This window comes from Balaenoptera musculus, chromosome 19 (assembly GCF_009873245.2).
Source record: "Balaenoptera musculus isolate JJ_BM4_2016_0621 chromosome 19, mBalMus1.pri.v3, whole genome shotgun sequence".
NCBI lineage: Eukaryota > Metazoa > Chordata > Mammalia > Artiodactyla > Balaenopteridae > Balaenoptera > Balaenoptera musculus.
Window position 1 is genome coordinate 9949996 of NC_045803.1, and position 26115 is coordinate 9976110.

At 55.4% G+C, this 26115-nt stretch overlaps 3 protein-coding genes across 4 annotated transcripts; all 3 read left to right on the forward strand.

Moving 5' to 3' along the window:
- Positions 1–390: 390 nt before the first annotated feature.
- Positions 391–1173, forward strand: NANOS2 (nanos C2HC-type zinc finger 2). The gene has a single exon (XM_036834988.1). It carries the CDS (start codon positions 703–705, stop codon positions 1117–1119), a length of 417 nt encoding a protein of 138 aa, XP_036690883.1. The 5' UTR covers positions 391–702; the 3' UTR covers positions 1120–1173.
- A 7074-nt stretch (positions 1174–8247) lies between these two features.
- LOC118885568 (Myb related transcription factor, partner of profilin) lies at positions 8248–15945 on the forward strand. Of its 2 annotated transcripts, none has more exons than XM_036834309.1 (3): positions 8248–8290; positions 8886–9593; positions 14696–15945. In XM_036834309.1, the coding sequence occupies exons 2-3, from the start codon at positions 9095–9097 to the stop codon at positions 15385–15387; spliced, it is 1191 nt and encodes a 396-aa protein (XP_036690204.1). In that variant the 5' UTR covers positions 8248–8290; positions 8886–9094; the 3' UTR covers positions 15388–15945. The 2 variants fall into 2 exon arrangements, with proteins under 2 accessions (XP_036690204.1, XP_036690203.1); XM_036834308.1 differs by having other exon boundaries at positions 8257–8290; positions 8566–9593.
- A 2543-nt stretch (positions 15946–18488) lies between these two features.
- IRF2BP1 (interferon regulatory factor 2 binding protein 1) lies at positions 18489–21045 on the forward strand. The gene has a single exon (XM_036834306.1). The coding sequence runs from the start codon at positions 18868–18870 to the stop codon at positions 20620–20622; it is 1755 nt and encodes a 584-aa protein (XP_036690201.1). The 5' UTR covers positions 18489–18867; the 3' UTR covers positions 20623–21045.
- The last annotated feature ends 5070 nt before the right edge of the window (positions 21046–26115 follow it).

Here is a 26115-nt window from a genome sequence, read left to right on the forward strand (position 1 = left end):
GCTCCTAGTTCCAGATGTGATGAAAAATGAGGTTTTAATCCAAAAGAGGTAGGAAAGCATTTGCTTTGGAGTCGTATGGCCCTGGGTTAGAGCCTCAGCTCTGCCACTTGCGTGTTATATGACTCTGGGCCATTGAGTTTTCCTCTCTGAGCTTTAGTGACTTGTCTATAAAATGAGATCAGAACTGTGTTACCCACATGGAGTTGTTGTGAAAATTCGATCAGATCATGAAGGTAACTGTGCAGCACAACGTCTGGCTCATAGTAAGGGGCTGTTGTTATGATTAGGAATGGCTCTGGAGTACATGGAGGCAGCAGACTCCCAGCCTTGGAGTAAAGGAGGATGGGGGTTGGGGGAATTTTCAGACATGCAGCTTTATTGAATGGATAGGGAAACTGAGGCCCAGGGAGAAGGGTCTTTCCAGAGGTCACAGAGCACCTTGGAGGCCCAGCAAGGACCAGCAACAAGGGAAATGACCCCCTTCTAGATCTCCATGGGGAATTAAAGTCAGAAGGGATCAAGGAAGGGTAAGGAGTGGGCCCTTTAAATGCTAAGCTCCACCTTTGCTTAGAAGGGTCTTTGGGGAGTATAAAAGGGGGTGTAGTTCCTCTCTGCTCCAGAAAAACACCTGCTACTCCTGTCCCCGGGCCCCCAGCCCACCTCTCTCCAGCTGCCCACCACCTCCACCTCCACCTGGATGCCATGCAGCTGCCACCCTTCGACATGTGGAAGGACTACTTCAACCTGAGCCAGGTGGTGTTGGCACTGATCCAGAGTCGGGGGCAAGGGCCGGAGGCCCAAGGGACCGGGGAGCCGAGACCTGGGCCCCAGCTGGAGCAGGATCAGGGGCAGGGAGGGCAGGGGGCCAGCGGGGAGCTGGTCACCCTGTGTAACTTTTGCAAACACAACGGGGAGTCTCGCCACGTGTACTCCTCGCACCAGCTGAAGACACCAGAGGGCGTGGTGGTGTGTCCCATCCTGCGGCACTACGTGTGTCCCCTGTGCGGGGCCACGGGGGACCAGGCCCACACACTCAAGTACTGCCCCCTAAACGGAGGCCAGCAGTCTCTCTACCGCCGCAGTGGGCGCAATTCGGCCGGCCGCAAGGTCAAGCGCTGAGGACCATCAGGTGCCCACCCCCTGCACCCCCCAGCCCTCCTGGTTCAATCCTCCCAAGTCCCTGGACTCCCCCACTTCCCCGGACTCACCCAGCCCTCTGGAATGTCTGACCCCCAGAACTCCATCCCTGCTGAATCCTGAAACAACGGAGGCTATGGGGAGCCAGACCAGCCCTGCCCTTTGGAACTCTCAGCCCTTGGGGTTCTGTCCTGGGGGTGTCTGTGGATTCTTGGTGCAGCAGGACCCCTGCCCCTTGGACCATACAGCCCTGTGGCTCCTTCTGGGTCACGGTTCATGGATCTTTAACTCTTCTGGGACACTAGCCCTGCCCCTTTGACTTCTCAGCCCTCAGGGTTCCATTCCTTGTGGAATTCTTGGACTCTTGGACCTACAGGAGCCCACTGTGCTCTCTCAGGCCAACCCTCAGAATTTGGAGAGCTGTAATCAGGCTGGCTTGGACCTTCCAGCCCAAGAACTTCAAGATGGGATTCTGACTTAAACCAGCCTTCTCCGTCTCCTTCAGCCGCCGGCAGACCCACCGTTTCATCATGGACGGCGCCGGATGGGTCCTCCCCTGCTCTCAGCAGCCTATCCATCAGGAGCTGGGGGAAGGACGGGGCACGCCTGAGGGGCACCATGTCTTCGCAGGCTTATCTGGGGCTGGAGAGCTTTCGGGTAAGCCGATACCCTTGAACTCCCCCTGGTTGTTCTTCCCATTTTCATTCTGTTTCACGGCACTGGTGCCCACCACGGCAAATCACCGATGGGTCCTTTCCCCAGCGAGAGGGCGTCTCTCCGCCATCTCCCAACTGCCCCCAAATCACCATAGTTTGTAAAGTTCCTTTTTTTTTTCCTCCCATTTTTTCATTCTCCAACAGTTAAGTCAACGAAGCTCCCACAGGAAAGGGGTGTGGATGCCCGGATGGGAATGGCAACTGCCTAGATTTTATTTTAGGGGCAAAGAGAAGCCCCAGTCAGATTTTAAGTTGTTCGGTTTTTGGCTCAGGGCTGGGCCCGGGTGTTGAGCTCTAGTAAATTAAAAGCGTTTCTGGTTGTCTTTGAAATCACTATGTCTGTTTCCTGCGAGGCTGGGGGAGGGAGGGTGGGAGGATCCGAATTTGGCCCAAAACGTGGGAAGCAGGAGGCAGAGCAGGAAGGAGACCTGGGTCCCTCCCACGAACGTGACCCCCTTACATCCTCTGACACAGGTCACCTATGGACTGGTCCCCAAGTCCCAGCCTCCACCTTGACTCCAGATTCTCTTTCCCTGTCCTTCCCAGGGCTCTGTCCAGGGTCCCCTCCCAGCCTGCTAGAGCCCAGGTCTTCCAGGACAGACTTCATGGTTGTCCTTAAACTTTAGGCTCCCAGACTCCATTGGAGAGGTGACAAAAAGTATGGTCCCCACCTTGGGGAAACGCACATATGCACAAAATGTTGCATATAAAATCAGGGCTTCGGGGCTTCCCTGGTGGCGCAGTGGTTGAGAATCAGCCTGCCAATGCAGGGGACACGGGTTCGAGCCCTGGTCTGGGAAGATCCCACATGCCGCGGAGCAACTAGGCCCGTGAGCCACAACTACTGAGCCTGCGCGTCTGGAGCCTGTGCTCCGCAACAAGAGAGGCCGCGATAGTGAGAGGCCCGCGCACCGTGATGAGGAGTGGCCCCCGCTCGCCACAACTAGAGAAAGCCCTCGCACAGAAACAAAGACCCAACACAACCAAAAATAAATAAATTAATTAATTAATTTAAAAAAAATCAGGGCTTCTTTTATTCCATTGTTCCACACGTATTTACTGAGCTCCTACTTTGTGCCAGGCACTGTTCTGGGTATTGGCAGGTACAGCGATGAGCAAAACAGACAAGACTCCTGCCCTCGTGGAGCTGACATTCTAGTGGGGATGGGGGTGCAGTGACAATCAAGCGATAAATATATAATGTGTCAGGTGGGTGATAAGTGCTGTGAAGGAAAAGGAGTCAGAGTAAAGGGATGGAGAGTGAAGGAGAGGCTGTTTTATGTGGGGGTGTGGTCAGGGGAGGTCTTTCTGTGGAGGTGACACTTGAGCAGAGTCCAAATAAATTGAGGAAACCAGGAGAAGGGCATTCCAGGCAGAGATGACAGTGAGTTCAAAGGCCCTAAGGTGGGATCGAATCTGATGTGTTTGCAGAACAAGCAGGAGGCCGGCTTGTTCAGAGAGGCGAAAGGCGTAGGCAGAGAGTTCAGAATCTTGCAGACCTTGGTGAGAATTTGACCTTCATTGTGCATTTTCAGACTCTGCAATCTGTAAGGGTGAGCGGGCTCCACTCTCACATAGTCACAGAGAAAAAAACAGAGACTCCCATTAGGGACCTCTGCTCACAGGTCCTTTTCCAAAAACGCAGCTCTGCCCTTAACAGAGATCCCCAAGGCCCCCAAACAATAGCCAAAAGGGACGCCCTAAGCCCGGAGCTGTGGTGTGCACATGCGGCAGGTTGAACCCTGGAGAAAGTGGGGGCTTCATCGGGCAGGAAGCTGACGGCCTCTCACATGTGATGACGGAGAAGAGCTTAATAGTTTAATAAAGGGACGGACTCTGGTAAAGCGTGTGCAGCAGTTATGGAAAGCAACAAGGGGTGGTATACTCAGGCCTGGGGTAGGAGGGAGAATTACGACGGGTGACGGGGTGCATTTTACACTGGAGAAGTGAGGGGGAAGATGCTGAGGTCAGTCTGGGATAGAGGATATGAAGTGCCTGGGGATGTCCAAGGTGAAAGCGTCCAGGAGGCTGCCGGGCACCTGATCTGGGGCTCCGAGGAGAAGACAGAGGATTAGTGATCAAGTTTTGTTTTTGTTTTTTAATGAATTAACTTTTTAGTGAATTTTCATTTACTTAGCAGATAATTAAGTGGCAGCGTAGCTCTGACAAGAGCTGAGGACACTTAAGGAGCTGCAGTAATAATGTATCCTGACCTTGATCTCCTCCGGCACCTGCAGAGCTCCACACACCTCTGCCGATGGTTCCCTACTTGCAGCCTCCTGCAGAGCTCCAGGCCAGATTTAGACCCAACTTCCCCCTCAGCCCAGACTCTCACGGAGCCCTGGATGCCCAGTGTATTCATTTCCAAGGGCCACCATGACAAAGGACCATAAACTGGGTGGCTTAAACACCAGAAATGCATTCTCTCACTATTCTGGAGGCTAGAAATCTGAAATCAAGCTGTTGGCAGTGCCACACTCTCTCCAAAGGCTCTAGGGGAGGATCCTTGCCTCTTCCAGCTTCTGGTGGCCCCGGGTGGTCCTTGCCTTGTGGCAGCATCACTCCCATCTCTGCCTCTGTCTTCACAGAGCTGTCCTTTTCCCTCTGTGTGTCTCTCTCCTCTTCTTATAAGGACACCAGTCATGTCAGCTGAAGGACCTACCCTACTCCAGTATGACCTCATCTTAAGTAATTACATCTGCAATGACCCTATTTCCAAATAAGGTCACATTCTGAAGTAGTAGGGGTTAGGGCTTCAATATTATTTATTCTGGGGGAGTTGGGGACACAGTTCAACCCATAACACCCACTGAGAACCTTACGCTCACCATGTCCGTCCTAACTGACCCCATCTCCCCAACTGGGACCTGAGCTGGAGAACTGGGTGTCACCTCCCTTTCCCTCCCCAACCTGACAGTCACTGCACTCTGTACATTCTGCCTCTCAAACGTCTTCCAATTCATTTTCACCCTTCCCACCGTCCCTGCCCTGGTCCAGTCTCTCCCACCCTGTCCTTGCTCGGCCCCTGACTTCTCCCTTGACTCTGGCTCATAGTCTTGCCCCCTCCCATCCACCCTTCACACAACAGCGGGGGTTCTTTCTAAAGCACACATCACACCCTGCCCATCCTCACTCATTCAAGCTCCTTAACGTTGCCCATAAGGCCCAGCACGGGCTGCCTCTGCTTCCTGGACCCTGACCCTTCATGGAGCACATGGTGGGAGATCATCTAAACCCAGCCCTGGTGGAAGTCAGCTTGCCACCCACTCTGCACCTGCTCCCACTCAGAAAAATACGAACAGAGAAAAACACACAATCAGGGGGACTCATCACACTTTTATATCCAATTACCTCAAGTTCTATTTGTCTACAATTCCCTGGCCATTCATTCACTGTTTCATGCTTTCTCCTCTCTCTCCCCTATCCTCAGCACCTCCTTCTCACCCTGACCTTGCTTCCTACTCTACTGAGACAACAGAAGGAACCAGGAGACAACATTCACATGCTCCTGAGACTACATCACCACCTGCCTGCCTCCATGCCCTCCCCGTTTACTGTGGCTGAACAGCCCATGCCCCTTAGACCACTTGTGCCTTGAGTCCCACCCACCGTGCCCACTCAAGGACATGACTCCAGCAATTCTCCCCTCTCTCTTCTGCAGCATCAATCTCCCCCCTTCTGGATCATCCCTTTGGACACACAAACATACTGTGACATCTCCCACCTTAAATAAACCTCTGGAGATCCCGTGGGGAGATACCACCCCATTTCTGTGCTAGAAAGGATCATCTACACTGGCAATCTCTAAACCCTCTCCTGAACCCACCCAATCAAGCTACTGCCCCCACCACACCACCAAAATTGCCCCTTCCAGGATTACTGATGAATTATCACTAGCCCCAGTGGTCAGTTCTCAGTCCTCATCGGACTTGACTTCTAGGCAGCGTTTGGCATCATTAACCCTTCCCTCCTCCTTGATTTGCACTTCTCACTGGGCCTCCAGCACAGCAGACAGCGCTGGTTCTCCTTTCACTCTCTGACTGCTCCTCCTCCGTCTCTACATCGGAGTGTCTAGCCTCAAGGCCATGGACTTCTTTTTTTTTTTAATGTGGACAATGTTTAAAGTCTTTATTGAATTTGTTACAATATCGCTTCTGTTTTTTTGTTGTTGTTTCTTTTTTTTGTTTGTTTGTTTGGCTGCGTTGGGTCTTCGTTGATGCACGCAGGCTTTCTCTAGTCGTGGCGAGCGGGGGCTACTCCTCGTTGCGGTGTGCGCGCTTCTCATTGTGGCGGCTTTGTTGCGGAGCACGGGCTCTAGGTGCACGGGCTTCAGTAGTTGCGGCACGCAGGCTCAGTAGTTGTGGTGCACGGGCTTAGTTGCTCCGTGGCATGTGGGATCTTCCCAGACCAGGGCTCGAACCCGTGTCCTCTGTATTGGCAGACGGATTCTTAACCACTGCGCCACCAGGGAAATCCACTTCTTTTCTATCTACACTTGCTCCCCTGCCAACCTCTCCCAGTCTTAAGTGTCATTATTCACTGACAATTACTAAATTCATATCTTAAGACTGAAACCTCTCCCCTGAAGCCCAGACTCAAATATCCAGCTGCCTACCTGATCTTTGTACTTGGGAAAACTTGAACTCCTGATACTCTTACAGCCCTTTGCCCGTCTTTGCTTCTGGCAGCTCCATTCTTCTGTTACTCAAGCCAAAGTCACGGGAGTCATCTTCAACTCCTCTTTCTCTCACTTCCTCTACCCAATTCCACTTCACCTCACCTCAGCAGCTACCACCCTAGCTGAAGCCACCACCACGACCTCTCACCTGAGCCACTGTAGTCACCTCCTCACTGGGCCCCCGATTCCACTCTCGCTCCCTAAAGTCAGTTTCTGCTACCGTTAACACCGGAGTCAGGGACTTCCCTGGTGGCGCAGCAGTTAAGGATCCGCCTGCCAACGCAGGGGACATGGGTTTGAGCCCTGGTACCGGGAAGATCCCACATGCTGCGGAGCAACTAAGCCCGTGTGCCACAACTACTGAGCCCGTGTACCTAGAGCCCGCGCACCTAGAGCCCGTGCTCCGCAACAAGAGAAGCCACTGCAATAAGAAGCCCGTGCACCTCAACAAAGAGTAGTCCCCGCTCACCACAACTAGAGAAAGCCCGCATGCAGCAACGAAGACCCAACGCAGCCAAAAATGAATAAATATACTTTTAAAAATAATAAAAAAATAAAATTACACACACACTCACACCCCATACTCCCCAACCCTTTTGCCTACTTCCATTTATTTCACGGTACTTATCACCTTTTCACTTATATATCTTATTAATTTTGCAAAATGTCTCACTCTCCCAACTACAAAGTGAGCTCCGTGAGGGTACAGATTTTTGTCTTCTATATTCACTGCACCTAGAATTGCGTAGGCGCTCAATAAATATTTGTTTGAATGATGAATGAAGCACTGTTTGTGGAATGACCTTGAGAACTCCAGCAGGATGCTAAGCTACAAATTTCTCAGTGTAGACTTAACTCCATCATCCTGCCTTCCAGCTAGAACCCGTGTTCTAAGGTTCATTCCTGCCTCCATGCATTTGCTTAAAGTCATGCCTGTGCTAGGATCACCCCTTACCAGCCAAGAAGCTCTCCCTCTGATCTCCCTCCCCGCGTGCCAGCCGTGACGTGTGTGGACACGGGTCCCGCCAGGTAGGGTTGGAAGGTAGATGAGTTGCTATGGTTTCTGCACCCGCCTGGGGCAGAATATCCCCAGGGTGCCCCACCCCTACGGGTAGTGGTTAGCAGACCCCGAGCAGCCCCGCGCAGGGGCGGGTATAAGGGGCTGCAAACCCAGTTTTGTTACGCTCCCCACCCCACCCACGCAGTTGTCACGGAAACAAACCGCTTCCCTCCAGCACCGTCTCCCTCCCCTTCCTCTAAGAGAGACACAGGCATAGTTAGAGAGCTGGGTGGGCTGGAAGACGGTCCGAAAGGCTAGGAAGCCATTCGGTCCCATCACTCTCCAAGGGCTCTCCCTCATCCTCCAAGGATTGCTACGCCTGCGCAGAGACGGAGTCCGAGTACCAAAGCTAGCGGGGAGAGAAAGGCGCGCATGCGTGCGAGGGTTTTGAGCGTGCGCTCTTGTGGCATCAGGGAGCTAGGGAAAAGAGCGCTGCGCTAACCTTGCGCCTGCGCAACTGCGGCCCGCTTACGGAGGCCGGTGGAGGGCAATTCTGCGCTTGCGCTCTGGCGGGAGGAGCGAAACCCAAGAGGTTCGGGCGTTGGGGGACCGTCTGGCGCTAGGTGCGCCTGCGCCTTGGCTCGTGGGGTGGCCGGGGGCGGGGCCCAGAAGGGGAGGGAGAAAGCCGGCAAGGGGAGGGAAGAGGCCGCAGAAGCCCGAGTCTTGACCGACGGGCAGGCGGGGGCTGCGGCGGCGCCGGTGAGTGACCCGCGGCCCAACTCGGTCCCCACCCTCCGCGACCCTCACTCTTCCCGGAGTCTCCCGTAGCCCCCGTTGGCCCCTCCTAATCCCGGACCCTCATAACCCTCAGGGCTCCCCTTGATTCGTGGCAATCCCCAAAGCCCCCACAATCCCCGCAGACCCTAATGCCTAGTATTTTATTCTCCCAGTTTCTCCACTGTCCTAGGAGCCCCCAATTCACCATTATTTCTGGACTGCTCCTCTAAGGACCACTTCTCTTATTGGTCTTACAGACGTCCCATTGCCCCGGAACCCCCAGAGCGCTCCTCTGCTCCAGATCCCCCCCTTCCTGCTGCATCTTCTCTTCAACATCTCCTTATCCCCATCACCCTCGTGCTTCTTTGACCCCTGAGATACCCCCATTCTCCTTCCATTTCTCATCCTCCTATGCCCCCAATTCTCCTCTAACGCCCGCAGACACCCCCTCTTCCGCTTTCCCTCATTTCCCTCCACTCCTCCATACCCTTACCCAATTAACATCAACTCCATGGCCTGGCACTTTGCGCCGCGCCGGGCACAAGATGAGCGCTCAGCCGGTGTCATCTATTATTAGGCACTCTGACGGACCCCCGCTGCCCGTCGCCTCCGTCCGCCCTCCGCCCCCACCCCTATCCCCGGGGACATAGGAGACGGTATCGGGGCGGCCGGGGTGGGGCGGGCGGCGCGGGGCCGCTGAACCCCTGCCAGCGCCGTGCGCCCTGTGCCCGCAGCGCCGGCGCCCCCCATGCGCCAGGCGGCCGGACGGCGGCGTCGGGGGGCGCCATGGCCTCGGCGGCGGCGGGCGAAGCGGAAGAGACCACCCGGCTGCGCAAGCCGCGCTTCTCGTTCGAAGAGAACCAGATCCTGATCCGTGAGGTGCGCGCCCACTACCCGCAGCTCTACGGCGCTCAGAGCCGTCGGGTGAGCGTGGCCGAGCGGCGGCGTGTGTGGGACGGCATCGCCGCCAAGATCAACGGCATCACCAGCTGGAAGCGCACTGGCCAGGAGGTGCAGAAGCGCTGGAACGACTTCAAGCGCCGCACCAAGGAGAAGCTGGCGCGCGTGCCGCACTCCACACAGGGCACCGGGCCTGCCGCCGAGGACGCCTTCTCCGCCGAGGAGGAGACCATTTTTGCCATCCTGGGGCCGGGTGTGGCGGGGCCAGGAGCTGGTGCAGGGGCAGAGCAGCCCTCCGCGGCCGCCTCTTCACAGCCACCGGCTCCAAGCGCCTGCGCCCAACGCTGTGTGTTGTCTGAGGACCGCAGGGAGGACCGACGGGCAGGTGAGTTCCTTCAGCATCACCTTAGCAAAAGCAAAAAGAAATTTTACTTTGTGCCTGGCGCCGTTCCAAGCCCTTTATATGGTTCATCAGATCCTCACTACAGCTGTGGGAAGGGGGGTACTGTTATAATCCCCATTTTACACCTGTGGAGACTGAGGCTCAGAAAAGTGTAGTAATGGTCAGAGTCGGGAATGGAACCCAGACCTAGGAGGCTTGGCTCCAGAGTCCACACATGGGATCATCAGCTCACCCATGATTTCATTAAACTGTAGTGTAAAAAAAAAAAAACAAAAAAAAAACCTGTAGTGTAGGGGGAGTGGCTCTGAAGGCAGATAGTCTGGGCTCCAGTTACAACTTTGCCACTCAACTGTGTCATTTGGGATAAGTTATTGCACATCAGTTTCTGCATCTGTAAAATGGGGATAAAAAATAGTCCCCACCTCAAAGGGTTGCTGGGAAGATTAAATGAGTTAATATGTATAATTTGCTTGGTACATTACCTCCTTGCTAGCTATTGATATAATTACCAGTGCTGTGAAGCACGAACTGTTTCACCATTTTATAAATCAAAGACTCAGGGAGGTTTGGAAATTTTCCCAAGGTCATGCCCTGAGTAGAGGAGCTGGGGAGAGTGGAGTACAAAACTTCCCACTCAGCCTTGACTCTGGATGATTATTTCTTCTAGAGCTATTCCCCAGGCAACTGCCCTGAGCTGGACAGTGTTGGGGACAGAGATGTGACTGAGACATCCTCAGACCTGCCCTTCTGGGGCTCACAGACCACTGGGGGAGACAGACCCATGCATAGACAGTGATGACTCAAAGCAGGCAGGGCTGGGCTGTGAGAGTCCCTAGGGGACATCTGATACAGACTGGGAAGTCAAGGAGGGCTTCCTGGAGGAGGAGCCATCAGAGCCAAGATGCAAAGAGTGAGGATGAAGAAGAGATGTGAAAGTGTTCCTGGAGAACAGCATGTACAGTGGCTTGGAGACAAGAAAGCTTGGCCAGTTTAGGAAACTGAGAGATGCTGCCCAGTTAGAGGAGGAGAGGAAGGGAGAGTGGAAAGATTAAAGAAAGGACATGTTTTGAGATGAGATCAGAGAGGTCAGCAAAGGCCAAACCTTGCAGGGCCTTTAGGCTGAGGTAAGGAGTTCAATTTTATCCTAAGTACTATGGGGAGCCATACAAGGGTTTAGAGAAAGAGGGGGCACATGATCCAACAAGGCAGCTCAGGATCATGTAATTTCCGAGAGGTTCATTCACCCACCCAAGGTCACACAGCAAGTAAGTAAGTAGAAGGGTTGGAACTTGAATATAGGTTGTGTCCAACTCACCATCCATGCACTTATCCACTGGCTAGATGGCCTGATATATACCATATATATACATACATATATATGTAAATATGTAAGTAGTTTACACATATATAAACAATTAATATTGACTACGAGTTAATGGGTGTGCCAGAATTGGATCACACGTGGTTTAAAATAAAGGTCAGGACTTCGGATTTTATCTTGAGGGCATTTGGGAGGCATGAAAGTGTCTTAAGCCAGAGAAAGACACAATCACTCGGGACCCTTGTACTCAATATGAATCAAACCTCAGTGTTTCTACCTGTGAAGTGGCCCCATTGAACCAGCACAGAGATGGCAAACTTATTACTTCAAAAGCTGTACAACCCCTTATTCATTCATTCAACAGATATTTATTGAGCGCGTATGCTGAGGCAGACACCATGGTAGGTGCTGGGAATACTCTGAAGAAAGACAGTTTTCCTTCCCTTATGGAGCTGACGTTCTAGTTACGGGAGACAGACCACTAACAAGTAATCCCCCAAAGCAGATTATACAAAGAGGTAATAAGAACTAAAAGAAGTAAAACAAAGCATGTTAAGAGGATAGTGAGTGATGGAAAGGGGAGCCTCTGTAGAGAGGGGAAATTTGAGCAGAGGACCTGAATAGAGAGACTGAGCCAAGTAGCTATCTGGGGAAGAGTACTGCAGCTGGAGGAAACAGCAGGTGCAAAGGCCCTGAGGCAGGTATGTGCTTAAAGTGTCCTTGATTAGAATCTCACACAGAGATTACCCACTGTGTAAAACTCTTAAAAGAGGAACTGCTCTGATTGAAGGACAGGAACAGGGCCTGGGGCAGCCTGAGGCATCTTTGTTGACACTGGAAGGAGAGATAAGAACCATTTACCTTGTGACCTAATATTTGAATGAAAGAACAATAACAACCACATTGAGACTTTATTATGTGCCAGGTACTGGCCTATGCCCTGTGCCCATGGTAATTCAGTTAATGCCTGTAACGGCCCTCAGGGAGATATTCCATTACAGGGTTACTTGGTCCTATGTTCACACACATCCATTTACAGGTAGGGAAACTGAGGCCCAAAGGTTGCGAATAACTATGATTTTAACTCTCACAGTGGTCCTTACATGACGCCTGTGAGCCCTGTGGGCATAAAGGCTGGGCCCCTTTTCTGTTCTTTTTACTCGGTAGACTAGAAAATCATATATATTTCCAAGTGGCTGGAATTCTCATGCCCTTTATGAAGAAGACTCGCCACCGTCAAGCCCACAGCCCCAGCCCAAGGAATGGTTAAAAGCATAGGCTGCAGAACCTGCCTGGGTTCAAAGTCCTCTTCTCCCATTCACCAGCTCTGTGACACCTCTTTGGGCCTCAAGTCACCTCATCTGTAAAATGGGCTAATACTGATAGCACCTACCCCAAAGACTGGCTCGGAGGACTGGGTGAAATAACATAGGACCACTTAGCCACTGCTCCCAGGGTCAGCCAGGAAAGTGTCCAACCACCGTTAGCTCTGGTTATTGTCTCTCTGCCAGCCTCTCCTACTTGCCCAGGCCGGCTGGCCCAAAGAGTCTGGAGCCCCAGCCTTCGAGCCTGGGGGTGTGGGGGGGTAGTGATTCTGGTAGAGGGAACAAGGTGCACTGAGGCAAGGAAGAAGAATAGAAAGGGGCAAAAGCGGAGACCTTGTAGCCCTAGAGAGAGGCCTGGACTGTCCCCCGTGGGTGCTGGGGAGCTGCGGGAGGGTTGTTGCCAGGACCTGGGGCCTGGTGCCCGATCAGTACTGACTCCCAGGAAGCCACAGTTCTTTTCTCATTAAAGACAAAATTTCGTGCTGGACATTGTTCTAGGCGCTGGGTAAACAGCAGTGAACAAAACAAAGCCCTGCCTGATGGAGCTGACATAAGGAGGAGGAGACAGACCACAGACACAGAGTGATCCCATGCCAGGTGGAGATAAGTGCTATAAAAGAAATCAGGTAGGGCTAGGAGAGAGAAAAGGACAGAGCTGCTTCAGGCGGAGGGTCAAGGAAGGTCTCTCCAAGGAGGCCGTGTTTGAGCAGAAGCCCAAGGAGGTGAGGGAGGGAGCCAAGCAGGTGTCTGGGGAAAGATCTTTCCAGGCTGAAGGAACAGAAAGTGCAAAGGCCCTGAGGCAAGAGCGGGCCTAAAGTGTATGAGGACCCAGGACTTCCCTGGTGGTCCAGTGGTTAAGACTCTGTGCTTCCAACGCAGGGGGCTCGGGTTTGATCCCTGATCGGGGAACTAAGATCCCACATCCCACCCGGCGTGGCCAAAATTTAAAAAAAAAAAAAAAAAAAAGTGTATGAGGACCTGCAGGGAGGCCAGTTTGGCTGGAGTCAAGTGAACGAAAGAGAGAGTGAGAGAAGGAGTGGGAGACGAGGTTAGGGAGGCAATGGAGGCACATCGTGGGGACCTTGAAAACTTTGCTTTTACTGTGGGTGAGATAATAGCCACAGGAGGCTTCTGAGCAGAGAAAGACATCTCACTTGTATTTTTTTAACACCTTTATTAAGGTAGAATTCTCATACCATTACAACCCACCCATTTAAAGCGTACAATTCAGTGGCTTTTAGTATATGCATAGAGCTGCGCAACCATCACTACAATCAATTTTAGAACATTTTCATCACTCCGAAAAGAAACCCTGTACCTCTTGGCCATCAACCCCCCGCCTTGTTCCCCGATCTCTGCCCAGCCCTAGGCAACCACTAATCTACTTTCTGTCTCTCTAAGATTTGCCTATTTTGGACATTTCATGTAAATGGATCATATGACATGTGGTCCTTTGTGAGTAGCTACTTTCCTGTAGCATAACTGTTGTGTATTTTAGTTGGACCCCTGAGGCTGCTGGTGGAGAACAGACTCTAAGGGGCGGGGGTGTGGGCTGGGAGCCCAGTGAATAGTCCAGGTTGGGAGATGGTGGTGGTTGGACCAGGGTGGGGGCCGTGGAGGAGGACAGATGTTGGGTTAGTTTGAAGGCAGAGCCAACGGTATCTGTACACGCGTGGTGTCTTGGGAGAGAAGAAGAGTGCGTTTTTGTCCCGAGCAGCTAGAAGGCTGGAGCTGCCATCATCTGAGATGGGGTGGCTGAGGGAGGACCAGGAGCTCAGCTCCGGGCACGGGGGTTGGAGGCATTATAGGACGGGATTATTGGAGGGGATATGCCGAGTACACAGCCGGAGGGAGAGGTTCAGGCTGGGCCCGGAAATCTGGGCGCCTCTGCACGCAGACTCTTCAAGTCCGTGAGCACGAATGAGATCCCAGGTGAGAGGAGGCAGAGGAAGCCCCGCAGGCTTGGGGTTAAACTGGCACAGACCAGAGTTGAGACTGAAATCCTGCCATCCTGATTGGAGAGAGCCCCCTGCTCCCCGCCTCCAGAACTTCCCCCCCTCTCCTACTCCAGCCACCCCACCTCTTTTCCAGGCCCTCCTCCCCTGGGGCCTCCCCAGGATCCAGCAGTGCTGCCTGAGGGCGGGCGGGGGGCGGGTCTGGATGGTTCAGAGCCTTCTAGCATGTTGGCTTTTACACTGAATGAGATAAGAGCTGCTTGGCTCGGCAGGGGACCTCCAGGACCCTGTTCCATTAAGGCCACCAGATTATTGTTAAATATATTGTCTCTGCCCCGGGTCACGGGGCTTCTGCTCCAAGGCATGACCTGACTTAGGTTTGAAAAGGATGCCTCTGGGTCCGGGTTGCGTGGGAGGTGGGAAAGGGAAATCGTGACAGCGTTAGGGGTCCCCCACATCTTACCTACATCTCTCTCTCCACAGATACACCAGCCCACAGCAAGGGGGGCTCTAGCAGCCCGGAGCCTTGGGCCAGAGCCTCCTGCAATCCTCAGGAAGGGGGCTGCCAGGCACCCAAGGAGCGTGAGTCCCCGCCCCCTCCGGCCCTGCAGACCATCCAGCTGCCCCGCCTGGCCTTGTCTCCACCCCCCCCAGCCCCTCCGCTGCCACCACCCCCCGAGCCACCGCAGCAGGTCCAAGTGGCACCCTCGCCCTCCAGCTCTCCCTCCCCTCCACTGCCTCCACCCTCGGCCCCAGACCCCTCCCTGGACTTCCTGCGGGCCCAGCAGGAGACTGCCAACGCCATCCGGGAGCTGGCGGGCACCCTCCGCCAGGGACTGGCCCAACTGAGCGAGGCCCTCAGCGCCCTGCTGCCCCTTCTGCCCGGAAGCCCCGCTGACCCACTGCCCCCGCCCCCTCCCCCACCTCCACCGCCCAGGCCTGTCTTGTCCCCCCCCTCCCCCAAGGTGGAGGTCACCCCAGAGCCTGTGTCCGTGGTGGCTGCTGTCGTGGACGGGGCTGTGGTGGCAGCCAGGGGGGTGATCATTGCCCCTAGGAGCGAGGAGGGGGCCCCCCGGCCGCCCCCCGCCCCACTCCCTCCGCATGACTCCCCGCCACACAAAAGGAGGAAAAGTTTCCCTACACGGAAGAGGCGGGGGCGGTGGAAATCTCCGTGACATCTGCTGTGGGGTTCAAGCTTGTCTCCCCCCAGCTTAGCCCAGTGGAGGAGGGCAACGCACTTTCCCCATCCCAGCTGCACCCCGGCTCCCTGCTGCGGGGCACGAGCACCCCACTCCCTGTACTAGTTAGTGCCTGATTCTGGGGGGCCTCCTTGCCCCAGGCCCCCCAGCCCTTTCCAGTACAGCGCTGTCTGCCTGGCTGCTTTCCTTAACCCTGACTTCTAAGCCATGGATTTTATGTTATTTATTATTGCCCTTCGTGGGTTGCGGAGGGAACCTGCACATCCCCCCTCCCCTAACAAAACTCCTGGCCTTGACTTGAAGACCACTGACCCACTTCCCCTACCCAGACTTTGGAGGGGGTGGGAGTTTCAAGACAAGTCAGAATATGGATGAAGAGGCTACCACGGTCTGTACCCTAGGGGCGGGTGGAGTTCTCACTGGTGTAGGTTGAGCCTTCTGCCTCCCGTTGCAGTCTCTGACCTCCAGAGCTCAACCCCCTCCGTGCTCCCCAGTGGTGACAAGATATCAATAAACTTATTTTTAATATAATTACTTGGGGCTCTGTCTGAGACAGGCCTGGAGTTCCAACACCTACACCTGTCTCATCCCTCCATGGGCAGGTGACACCCCCTTGAAGTTTTAGAGGCTGGTGGTTTTCCAGACTTTTTTTTTTTTTTTTCTTAAAGCCATCAAGTCCTGTGTTCAAATCTTATTCCTACTTTTTCATCCTTCAGATACCACCCTAAATGTCATCTCTGGGAGGACATCCTGTATTCCTTCCCCCGGGCTAGGGTGGGTCTGCTTCTTAGATTCTCTCTCAGCATCCTGTGGTCACTAAATGAACACATGCCTTTATCTATTTAAAGCCTACTTCCCGTATAATTTCATGAAGGGAGGAGCTGGTTCTCTTTTTTACTCCCAAACTGGCTGCAGAGCCTGGTAGCAAAGTAGCTAATAGCCATCACCCTGGACTCAGACCTGGCTCAACCCCTGGTGCTGCCCTGGCCAGCTGTGTAACTATGGGCCTCCACTGTCCTCATCTGTAATATGGGCATAAAGATTTAGGTGTCTTTGTTGCCTACAACTACATTCTCTTCATCCTTCTCTTCATCCAGGTCACAGCTCAAATATCACCTCCTCAGGAAGGCCTTTCCTGACACCCCCTTTCCCCCAGCAGTTATGAAAGAAAGGCAGTTAAGTAATCATTTGAGTAAGTTTAAATCGAATGTGCCTCCATGACCAGGATGAGCCTTGTCAGGGCAAGGCCTGAGCCTATCTTAGTCACTGCTGTGTCCTCAGCATTGCCCAACACAGGAGAAAGGTTGAATCTTCGAAGTAATGGGAGCTTAAAAACAACTTTCATTTATGGTGCGCCTTTTCTGGGCCAGGCGCCATGCTAAGCACTTATTTGCATGTTTGCATTTTAACCTGAAGGTACCCAATGAAAAGCAGATTTTAGGGGGTCTCCATTTTTTCCTGAGCAGTTTAGGGACTTGCCCTAAATTTGTCAGGGGCCAATCCAGTCCACCTGAAGCCAGCCTCTGGCCAGAACTCCTGACTCCAACTAGTGTTTACTAAAGAATGGCCCAAAGACAATTTTAGGTGATATATGGATGGCCTTTTTAACGGTTCTATAGTTATATGTGTATGTAGTTTTATTTTGTAAAAATGTACCTAGTACATAAAACCCATGATCATGCACATAATACTGCTTAGGATGAGGCGAAAGTAAATAGCATTTTATTCACAGGAGTCAACTTCAAGAAAAATGTTAATAATACAGGTGGTAAACAAAATGGTGAAGCTGAGACTGAAATTTGGGTCACATAAAATCAGACCTGCTATGGTTGCAGTGGGATGAGGGACAGTGGGAGCAGGCATTCCCTGATTAGTTTGAAAACTACTAATGAATGCAACCCTGGCAAGTCATTCAAATATTTTTGAGCGCTTAACACAGACCCAGGCCTAGAGACAGGAAGAGGCTGATGTGGGTTAGAATCTAGAGACCTGTCTCTCCTCCACATGACCCCTCTCCAAGCCTGCCCTGCAGTGTTCCATCGCCAGGAAGAAAAAAACATGGGGGTCCCCAAAGCCTGCTTGGGCCTATCAGGTAGTAAGCACCCAAGGTTGGAGAAAGGTGGTCTGGCTCTCGCTCTCCCCAGAAACTATGCTCCCCCAACTGTTGCCATCTCTGGCCTCCTTTCCGCCCCCCAAACTGGTCAGCCCTAGAGGGTGAGGACCCTCTCACCCGGTGCTCGGAAAGATCCCCCAGAAATTGAGGCGGGGGGTGGGTATGGACAGCCAGCGGGAATCGGGAAGGCCGCCCCCAACCTCCTAGACAGCGGAAGTGCGTCAGTTTGTTCGCCCCGCAGAGCATTTTGGGAATTGTAGTGAGTTGGGGTGGGGGGGGCGGAGAAACTGACAGTGTAACCCCTTGGAGACCAGAGCGCGCCCGCAGAGCTGGAACAGAGGGGCGCTCGACCACTCCCTTTAGCAGATAAAGCAACTGAGGCTGAGACCGTCAGTCCTCTCCTTTCTCCGGCTTTTGTTGGCCCCAGTCAGAGGCTTATATCCAAGATTCTGGGCAAGACGAAGTGCCAAGTGGACAGTCCTGCCCAATACTAAATTGCCAGCTTCCCGTGCCCCCCCCCCCCACCGAAAACGTCCAATTAAGGCCCCTCCGCCCCGCCCCAGGAGCTGCTGCCTTCGTAACCGGTCATTGGCCCACCTTTGAAGGGCGGGGAACTGAGCCTCAGAGAAGGCAAGACTTGTCTAAAGCTGCAAAGCAAGCCAGAGCAGAAACTGGCCGCCCGGAAGCCTGTCTACCCCCTACACTTTCTGAATCCGTGGTGGCTCTCACCATTCGTATCACATCCCCTCCCCCAACCCTTGTGCTCGAGCTGCTTGGAGCCAGTCAAACTCCCTGCCCCCGGGCGAGGAGGGGTAAAGGTTGCGCAGCGGAGAGGCGGTGAACCCCTACCCTCCCCGGCAGCCGGCGGTCCCCTTTAAGAAACGGCCCCGGCGGGACTACATTTCCCAGAAGGCTTTGCCGGCGCGTTATGTAACTTTCCCTGCGTAGCGGCCTCTGGGGCAGAAGGAGGTGGAGGCGGTGGCGGCGGCGGCGGCGGCGGCTGCGGCGGCAGTTGCAACGGCGGTGGCGGGAGCGGCGGGAGCCCGAGGCGGCGGCGCCCGCGGCCTATCGCGGGGCCCGAGCTGTGTGCCGCGGCCCGGAGTTCGGACCCGGCAGGAGCGCCGACGTGCCTGTGCCTGCCTTTGAGGAGGCGGGAGTGAGGAAAAAGGCTTAGGGCCCAGGGGGCGGGGAAGGGGGGCCGGGCCTGGATCCGCGGGGAGGCCGAGCCAGAGGCCCGACCGTGGCTCGCGCGGTCCCGGGGACACGAATCGAACGTCGGCGGCGCGGATCGAACGTCGGCGGCGGGTGGAACGCGGGGGCCCGGAGGCGCGCGTGCGGGGGCTATGGCGTCCGTGCAGGCTTCCCGCCGCCAGTGGTGCTACCTGTGCGACCTGCCCAAGATGCCGTGGGCCATGGTGTGGGACTTCAGTGAGGCCGTGTGCCGCGGCTGCGTGAACTTCGAGGGCGCGGATCGCATCGAGCTGCTCATCGATGCCGCCCGGCAGCTCAAGCGAAGCCACGTGCTCCCCGAGGGCCGCTCGCCGGGGCCCCCGGCCCTCAAGCACCCGGCCACTAAGGACCTGGCAGCCGCCGCTGCACAGGGCCCTCAGTTGCCGCCTCCACAGGCCCAGCCCCAGCCGTCGGGGACAGGCGGCGCTGTCTCAGGCCAGGACCGCTATGACAGGGCCACATCGTCGGGCCGCCTCCCCTTGCCCTCGCCCGCCCTGGAGTACACCCTGGGGTCTCGCCTGGCCAATGGGCTGGGCCGCGAGGAGGCTGTGGCGGAGGGGGCGCGAAGGGCTCTGCTTGGCTCCATGCCCGGCTTGGTGCCCCCCGGGCTGCTGGCAGCTGCGGTGTCTGGCCTGGGAAGCCGAGGTCTGACGCTGGCACCCGGCTTGAGTCCTGCCCGTCCAGCCTTCGGCTCCGATTTCGAGAAGGAGAAGCAGCAGAGGAATGCGGACTGTCTGGCAGAACTGAACGAGGCCATGAGGGGCCGGGCAGAGGAATGGCATGGGCGCCCCAAAGCCGTGCGGGAACAGCTGCTGGCGCTGTCTGCCTGCGCCCCTTTCAATGTCCGCTTCAAAAAGGATCACGGGCTGGTGGGACGGGTGTTCGCCTTCGATGCTACTGCCCGCCCGCCAGGCTACGAGTTCGAGCTGAAGCTCTTCACCGAATACCCCTGTGGTTCTGGCAACGTGTATGCTGGAGTCCTGGCCGTGGCTCGCCAGATGTTTCATGATGCTCTGCGGGAGCCGGGCAAGGCACTGGCCTCATCAGGCTTCAAGTACCTCGAATATGAACGCCGACACGGCTCAGGGGAATGGCGTCAGCTGGGGGAGCTGCTAACCGACGGTGTCCGCACCTTCCGCGAGCCAGCTCCCGCCGAGGCCCTGCCCCAGCAGTATCCAGAGCCAGCCCCTGCAGCTCTTTGCGGCCCACCCCCACGAGCCCCGTCCCGGAATCTGGCGCCCACGCCACGCCGTCGCAAGGCGTCCCCTGAGCCCGAGGGCGAGGCATCCGGGAAGATGACCACTGAGGAGCAGCAGCAGCGGCACTGGGTGGCACCCGGGGGCCCGTTCTCCGCTGACACCCCTGGCGTGCCCTCACCCATCGCCGCCCTGAAGAACGTGGCCGAGGCCCTCGGCCACTCCCCCAAGGACCCTGCTGGGGGTGGGGGCCCTGTGCGTGCAGGGGGCGCCAGCCCCGCAGCCTCCTCCGCGGCCCAGCCTCCAGCCCAGCATCGTCTAGTGGCCCGAAACGGTGAGGCAGAAGTTAGCCCCACAGCAGGGGCGGAAGCTGTTAGCGGGGGTGGTAGCGGCACCGGGGCGACCCCTGGGGCCCCCCTGTGCTGTACCCTATGCCGGGAGCGGCTGGAAGACACCCACTTCGTCCAGTGCCCCTCAGTGCCCGGACACAAGTTTTGCTTTCCCTGCTCACGGGAGTTCATCAAGGCGCAGGGTCCTGCTGGGGAGGTGTACTGCCCCAGTGGAGACAAGTGCCCGCTAGTGGGCTCCTCTGTCCCCTGGGCCTTCATGCAAGGCGAGATCGCCACCATCCTTGCTGGAGACATCAAGGTTAAGAAAGAACGGGACCCCTAGGCCACCACTGCCACCAGTCTACTGCCCATCCGCCCCCCCCCCCCCTTGCCACCCACCGCTGCTGCGGATAAATTATTCCCACCCGGCCCAGTGCCTCCCCCGCCTGTGTACATACCCCCTTCCTTATCCCAGATGGCTCCCCTCCTTATCCCAGATGGGTCCCCTGGGGTAGATGCATTGAGGGTGGGGGGAGAAAACTTGTGGCTTCTGTCCGAGGGGGTGTTTGGGGTCCCTTGACCCCTCCGGTTTCCCTCTCCCCTCCTTGGCTTGGCTTTGCTGCTGCTTGTAGTTGGAGGAGAGGTGTCCCCGCCCCTCCTTGAGAAGGGGCCTCCTGAAATCTCGCTCTTTATAAACGAAGCAAAAGCATTTTATTGCCCCCCTCCCCTACTCCCTCTCCCTCCTTCAATAAACCGAAAGATGGGTTTTTTCCTTCTTGGTCCCTTAGTTGCGTGAGATGCTGCGCCCCCTTTGGGACCGAACTGATCCTGCAGGGGAGAGGACGTTGCCTTGTAGCCTCCAGGTGGCGCCCTTCACTCAGGTGGGCCCCACGGCTGTTTTTATAAATGCTGGCCAACTAGTCAAGCGTTCTAGCCATCAGTCCGTTTTCCAGATGACAGAACTAAGGCTCGGAGAGGGGATGGCTCTTGCGAGGGAGCCACAGCCAAGCTCGGGAATTAGCCTTCCCTTCTGGCCCATCCCCTGTATCTCCCCCGAAGGTGGAGGACTCAGTGCCACCGAGGGGGAGGGTCAAGCGGCATCCGGAGGCTTCCCAGAAGGGACGGGCCGCGAGTTCTTGCTAGGCAGGGAGAGAATTAGGCCAGATTGCTAGAGGGACTGCCTGAGGAAAGAGGAAATTTACCTCATGAGGTACACTAACAGGTTCCCTGGAAACAAGGTGACTGCTTCTCGCCTCTGGTGGTGCCCTGAACTGCGCGCCCATCTCTGGAGACCAGCCTCAACGGCGGCCGCCCTAAGACACCGTGACTGGCCGGGTAAAAGGCGCTCCCCCCGCGGTCGCCTCTGATGTGCGCGGCCTTGTCCCGCACCTGTCCCGGCGGGCTGATTATTAACCAGGACTTCCTGCTCGCTGGCGTCAGGGGGCGGGGCCTGAGCGGGCTGCGGCAAAGCAGGGGTTAAGGGGAGGGGGAGGCCCCAAGAGCCAGCCCCCACCCCAGCGGCCTCCCCCGCGACCCTGAGGTGGAGATTTCGTGGAGGGGGCAAAGCCGGGCGCAAAGGCCAGCGGATGGACAGAGAGATGGGGAATGACAGTGTGTCCTGCCACCGCACAGCCCTGTCACATGGCTGTGAGACCCTAGGTTGCCCCAGGTCTCAGGAACCCAGATGTTATATCACCTAAATCTGGAAGACCTTAATGTCCTGACCCAGCTTGGTTACCCAGGTGTCCCTCCCACACATCTCGCAGACCCCCATGCCCCAACTCCCATATATTAGGGACTCTGGGGCTTGGTCCTCCACATCTGGAGGACCCTCAGTTCTTGGACTGAGAAGTCCCTTCCCCCAGCCACCGGGTCTCAGGTGTTCTGTCACCCCTGGCACTGCCAGCCTGGGCTCTGGGCAGGGCTGGGAAAACCACCCCTGATTAAATATACCAGGCGATAAGCCAGGAGCAAGGGAGACGCTGGATGGAGCTCCATGCCTGGGCACCCCTCCTGGGCAATCTTGTGGCCTCCCCTGACCCAGCTCTGCAGACCCAAGTACTGGGTAGCTCCCCCTCCCCCATCCTCAGAGCTAGAGGCCTCCAGACACGGGGGCACTGTGCCCCAGTGGGGGCTAAAGAGCTGTGGAGGACACCTGGTCCTTTAAGAACAGCTGGTGGGTGGGTAGGGGCCAGGGGAGTCACCCCCAGCCTGGCTGGTGTGTATTCTAGATAGAGGTTGGGTTAACTATTAACAGAGCAGGCGGCCTGAACTGTGTGGGTGTAGGGGCCTGGATCAGCCCCTCTTCATTCAGTGCCAGGCTGGGGCCAGAGTGGAGGGGTTCTGGATTGATCTGGGGGATCAGTGAGTAGGTGAAGAGGCTTCATGAAAGGAGAGACAGAGACACAGAGAGAGACCCAGGGAAAGATGGAGACGACAGAGGTGGGGAGGGAGATGCAAAGAGACCAGCTCACTGAGAGAGAGAAGACAGAGACCCAGAGAGAGAAAAGGAGCTCGCTCAGAGATGAGGGAGATGAGGTAGAAACAGAGAGAGACAAACATTCAGAAAAGAAAATTAGAGAAATATCCAGATGGGTTAAGAGAGGCTGAGATACACTGAGGAAATGCCAACAATAGAGACAGAAGGAGAGAGAAGAGCGACTGAGATGCGGAGAGAGGGAGGGAAGGAGGGAGGCTGTGAAATCAGGAAAAGGTACAGGTTTGAACTAGAGAGTTAAGACATCTTCAGACTCAAAAGTTCTATGAGACCAAGGGGGAGAACAGAGCTCTGTGAAGAAGGGCAGGGCTGGGTCTGTCTTAGTCACTTGGTCCCCATGACCAGACCTGGCTCACTGCTCACCCTCCAGTTCTCAGCTCAGCTGACCTCTCCTCCAGGAAGCCCTCCTTGACCCTCAGTCTGTGTCAGGTGCCATTTCTGGGCTCCCACTCCCCTATCCCAGCCCTGAGCATTCGAAATCATGATTGTCTGGGGACTGGACCGTGAGCCCCATAAGGGCAGGGCCAAAGCTGTCGCAGTCACCACTGTGTCCCCAGCATTGCCCCGCACTGGCAAGTTTAAAGGATGGATAAATTAATGGACTCCTTTCTTTCAACAAATGTTTATTCATCATCCACTGTGTGACAAGCCCTGCAGTAGGTGCTGTGGATACAGCAGGGGACAGAATGCAGCCCCTGTTCTCATGGAGCTGACATTCAGGTGGGAGATACAGACCCATAAGATGTGACAGCCATGGCGGTAAATCCTAAGAAAAATAAACCAGGGAAAGGAGATAGAGAATGGTGGAGATTGGTATTTTAAAGAGGGAGGTAGGGGGAATTCCCTGGCGGTCCAGAGGTCAGCACTCCATGCTCTCACTGCCGGGGGCGTGGGTTCAATCCCTGGTCAGGGAACTAAGATCCCATGAGCCACGTGGCCCGAAAAAAAAAAAAAAAAAAAAGAGGGAGGTAAAACTGAGATGAAACTAAAAACTAAGGGAGGTGAGTGAGCGAGCCACGGGCAATCTAGGGGAATAGCAGCACATGCAAAGGCCCTGAGGTGGGAGCCAGCTTGGTTCATTCCAGAAGCAAGGTGACCAGTGCAGCTATGGCATGAGAGAGAGTCATAAGATTGAGGTCAGAGGGATAGTAGGGTAGGGAGTGTTGGGGCCCCTGTCTGCCATGGTAAGGACTTTGGATTTAGTTTTAATGGGAACAAGTAGAGGGTTTCAAGCACTGAGGGAAGGGATGAAGCAAATGAGACAGAAAAAGCAAGGAATCAGCTAGGATAGACAGCATCCCGTTCATCTCTGTGTCCAGGGCTCAACAGAGGGCCTTAGTACAGATGCCCAATGACAGTGTGCGCACGAGTGAATAAGACCCAAATTGACAGAGAAAGAGTCAGAACGACATTAGATGGATGGACAGACTCCCAGGGAGAAGCCAGGTAAGGACCCGGGGGACGCCCAGGGACAGCAGACACAGACAGACAGACAGCAGCCCAGCTGAGAAGTCCTGTTCCTTCCAGAACCCTCCCCACCCGGAAACCTTCCCTGGAGCTGGAAAAATTCCCCAGGCCCCCCTGCCCGCCTTGCCCTGTGGCGTGCCCACTCACACCTCAGGCAGAGGAAGCTGGCAGGCCTCACAGGAACCTTTCTGTGAGGGGGGAGTAGAGGCGGGCGGGCGGGTGGCAGGGACGAAGGGAGAGGAGTGGCGGGCAGGCAGGCAGCAGGCAGCAGCTACACAAAGGCCCCAGTGTCTGCCCCTCCTGCCCCCGGGTACAGATATAAATAATATGTACATATACCTTTAAATATATATATATATATATACACACACACACACACACACACACACACACACACACACACCAGTGGGCTGGGGTGGGAGGCTGGGGGCCACACACTTCCCTAAGGACCCTGATATGGGAGAGGTCTGCTCCTGTGGGGCTTGGGGGCTCAGAGACCCACAGAGATAGTGACCAAGACTGAGAGGCTCGAGCTGAGAGGGGCACAGGGATAGAAGGGCGAGAGAGAAACTTACAAAGTGCGAGAGACAAACAGAAAGAGACTGGCCGACTGCGACGCAGTGTTAGAAACCAAGACTGGCTCAAATGGAGACAGATCAGGAAAGCAGAGAAATCAAACTTCACTGAGAAAAGACAGAAAAAGTCAGAGGTAGAGGGGCAGTGACAGAAGGAAGACACGGATCATTCCCGAGAAAGGCAGAGACACAGAGAAACCCAGTTGAGAGGAAGTAGGGACAGAAAGAAGCAGAGAGGCCAGCAGACGTCCAGAGAGGGACAGAGAGAGAGGGAGAGAGAGAGAGAGACGCCGGCAGGCAGGCAGGGCCAAGGCTGGGGGCTTGGGAAGGCTGGTGACCGTGGAGGGGGAGGGTCAGGGCACGTCTCCAGTTTAGGGGCACCGCCTGTGCAGCTCTGGTCCAGCCCAGTCCAGGGCAGGCTAAGGAGCAGGGAGTGGAGGTGAGGGAGGTGGCCCTTGGGTTCCGGATCTTGGTGTTTACCTGGGGCAGTCATTGCAAACAGGCGCTCAGCCTGGCCCATGGCAGAGTGAGGGTGGGATGGGCTGGGCCCCAGCTCTGGGCACCAGTGGGCCCGACACGCCCACCTGTGGCCTGGGTGGTGAGTAACACACACGGTGACACCTGGGTAGATGGTGACACATAGGGGGACAGACACGGTGACACACAGGGACAGATATAGGCAGACCCAGAGTGTCTGAGACATAAACAGGCCCACAGAAGCCAGTGACAGAGACACACTGTAATAGACACAGTGACAGAGACCAGGACACAATGATGGGCAAACATAGTGTTAGGCTTAGAGACACAGCAACAAAACACAAGGACAGAGGACACAGTGACAGACACAGAGAAGACAATGATAGAACAGTGACATACATGCATACCCAGTGACACAGCACTGCAACACCTACAGAAACCCAGTGAGAAGACACTGACACAGAGACGTACAGGCACACACAACACACACTCACACACTGATCAGACAAATCATGGAGTAACACAGAAGCCTGCAAACACCTTGACATTGACACAGACTCATAAACCTCCCTGGCTGCTGGCTTCTGGGGTGCCCCCTCGGCCTCCAGGAGCAGGGTGTGAGTGGCAGTGACCGTGAGGGAGGGCTTGGGACCCCAGGGCCCTTCTGTGCAGCTGTTGCCCCTCCTATGCTCTAGAATAGCGTCCTGGTTAAGGGCACTGGCTCTGGGCCTGGGTTCAAGTCCTAGCTCCCCACTCACTACCTGTGTGACCTTGGGCAAGTCACTTCATTTCTTCATGCCTCACTTTCCCCAGTAATAAA

What these genes read in the sequence shown, in the direction of transcription:
- NANOS2 (XM_036834988.1), top strand. Translation starts at nt 703, where the DNA reads ATGCAGCTGCCACCCTTCGACATGTGGAAGGACTACTTCAACCTGAGC.
- LOC118885568 (XM_036834309.1), top strand. Translation starts at nt 9,095, where the DNA reads ATGGCCTCGGCGGCGGCGGGCGAAGCGGAAGAGACCACCCGGCTGCGC. An exon ending in CAGGGAGGACCGACGGGCAG is followed by an intron (nt 9,594 to 14,695) that starts GTGAGTTCCTTC and finishes CTCTCTCCACAG; the next exon opens with ATACACCAGCCCACAGCAAG.
- IRF2BP1 (XM_036834306.1), top strand. Translation starts at nt 18,868, where the DNA reads ATGGCGTCCGTGCAGGCTTCCCGCCGCCAGTGGTGCTACCTGTGCGAC.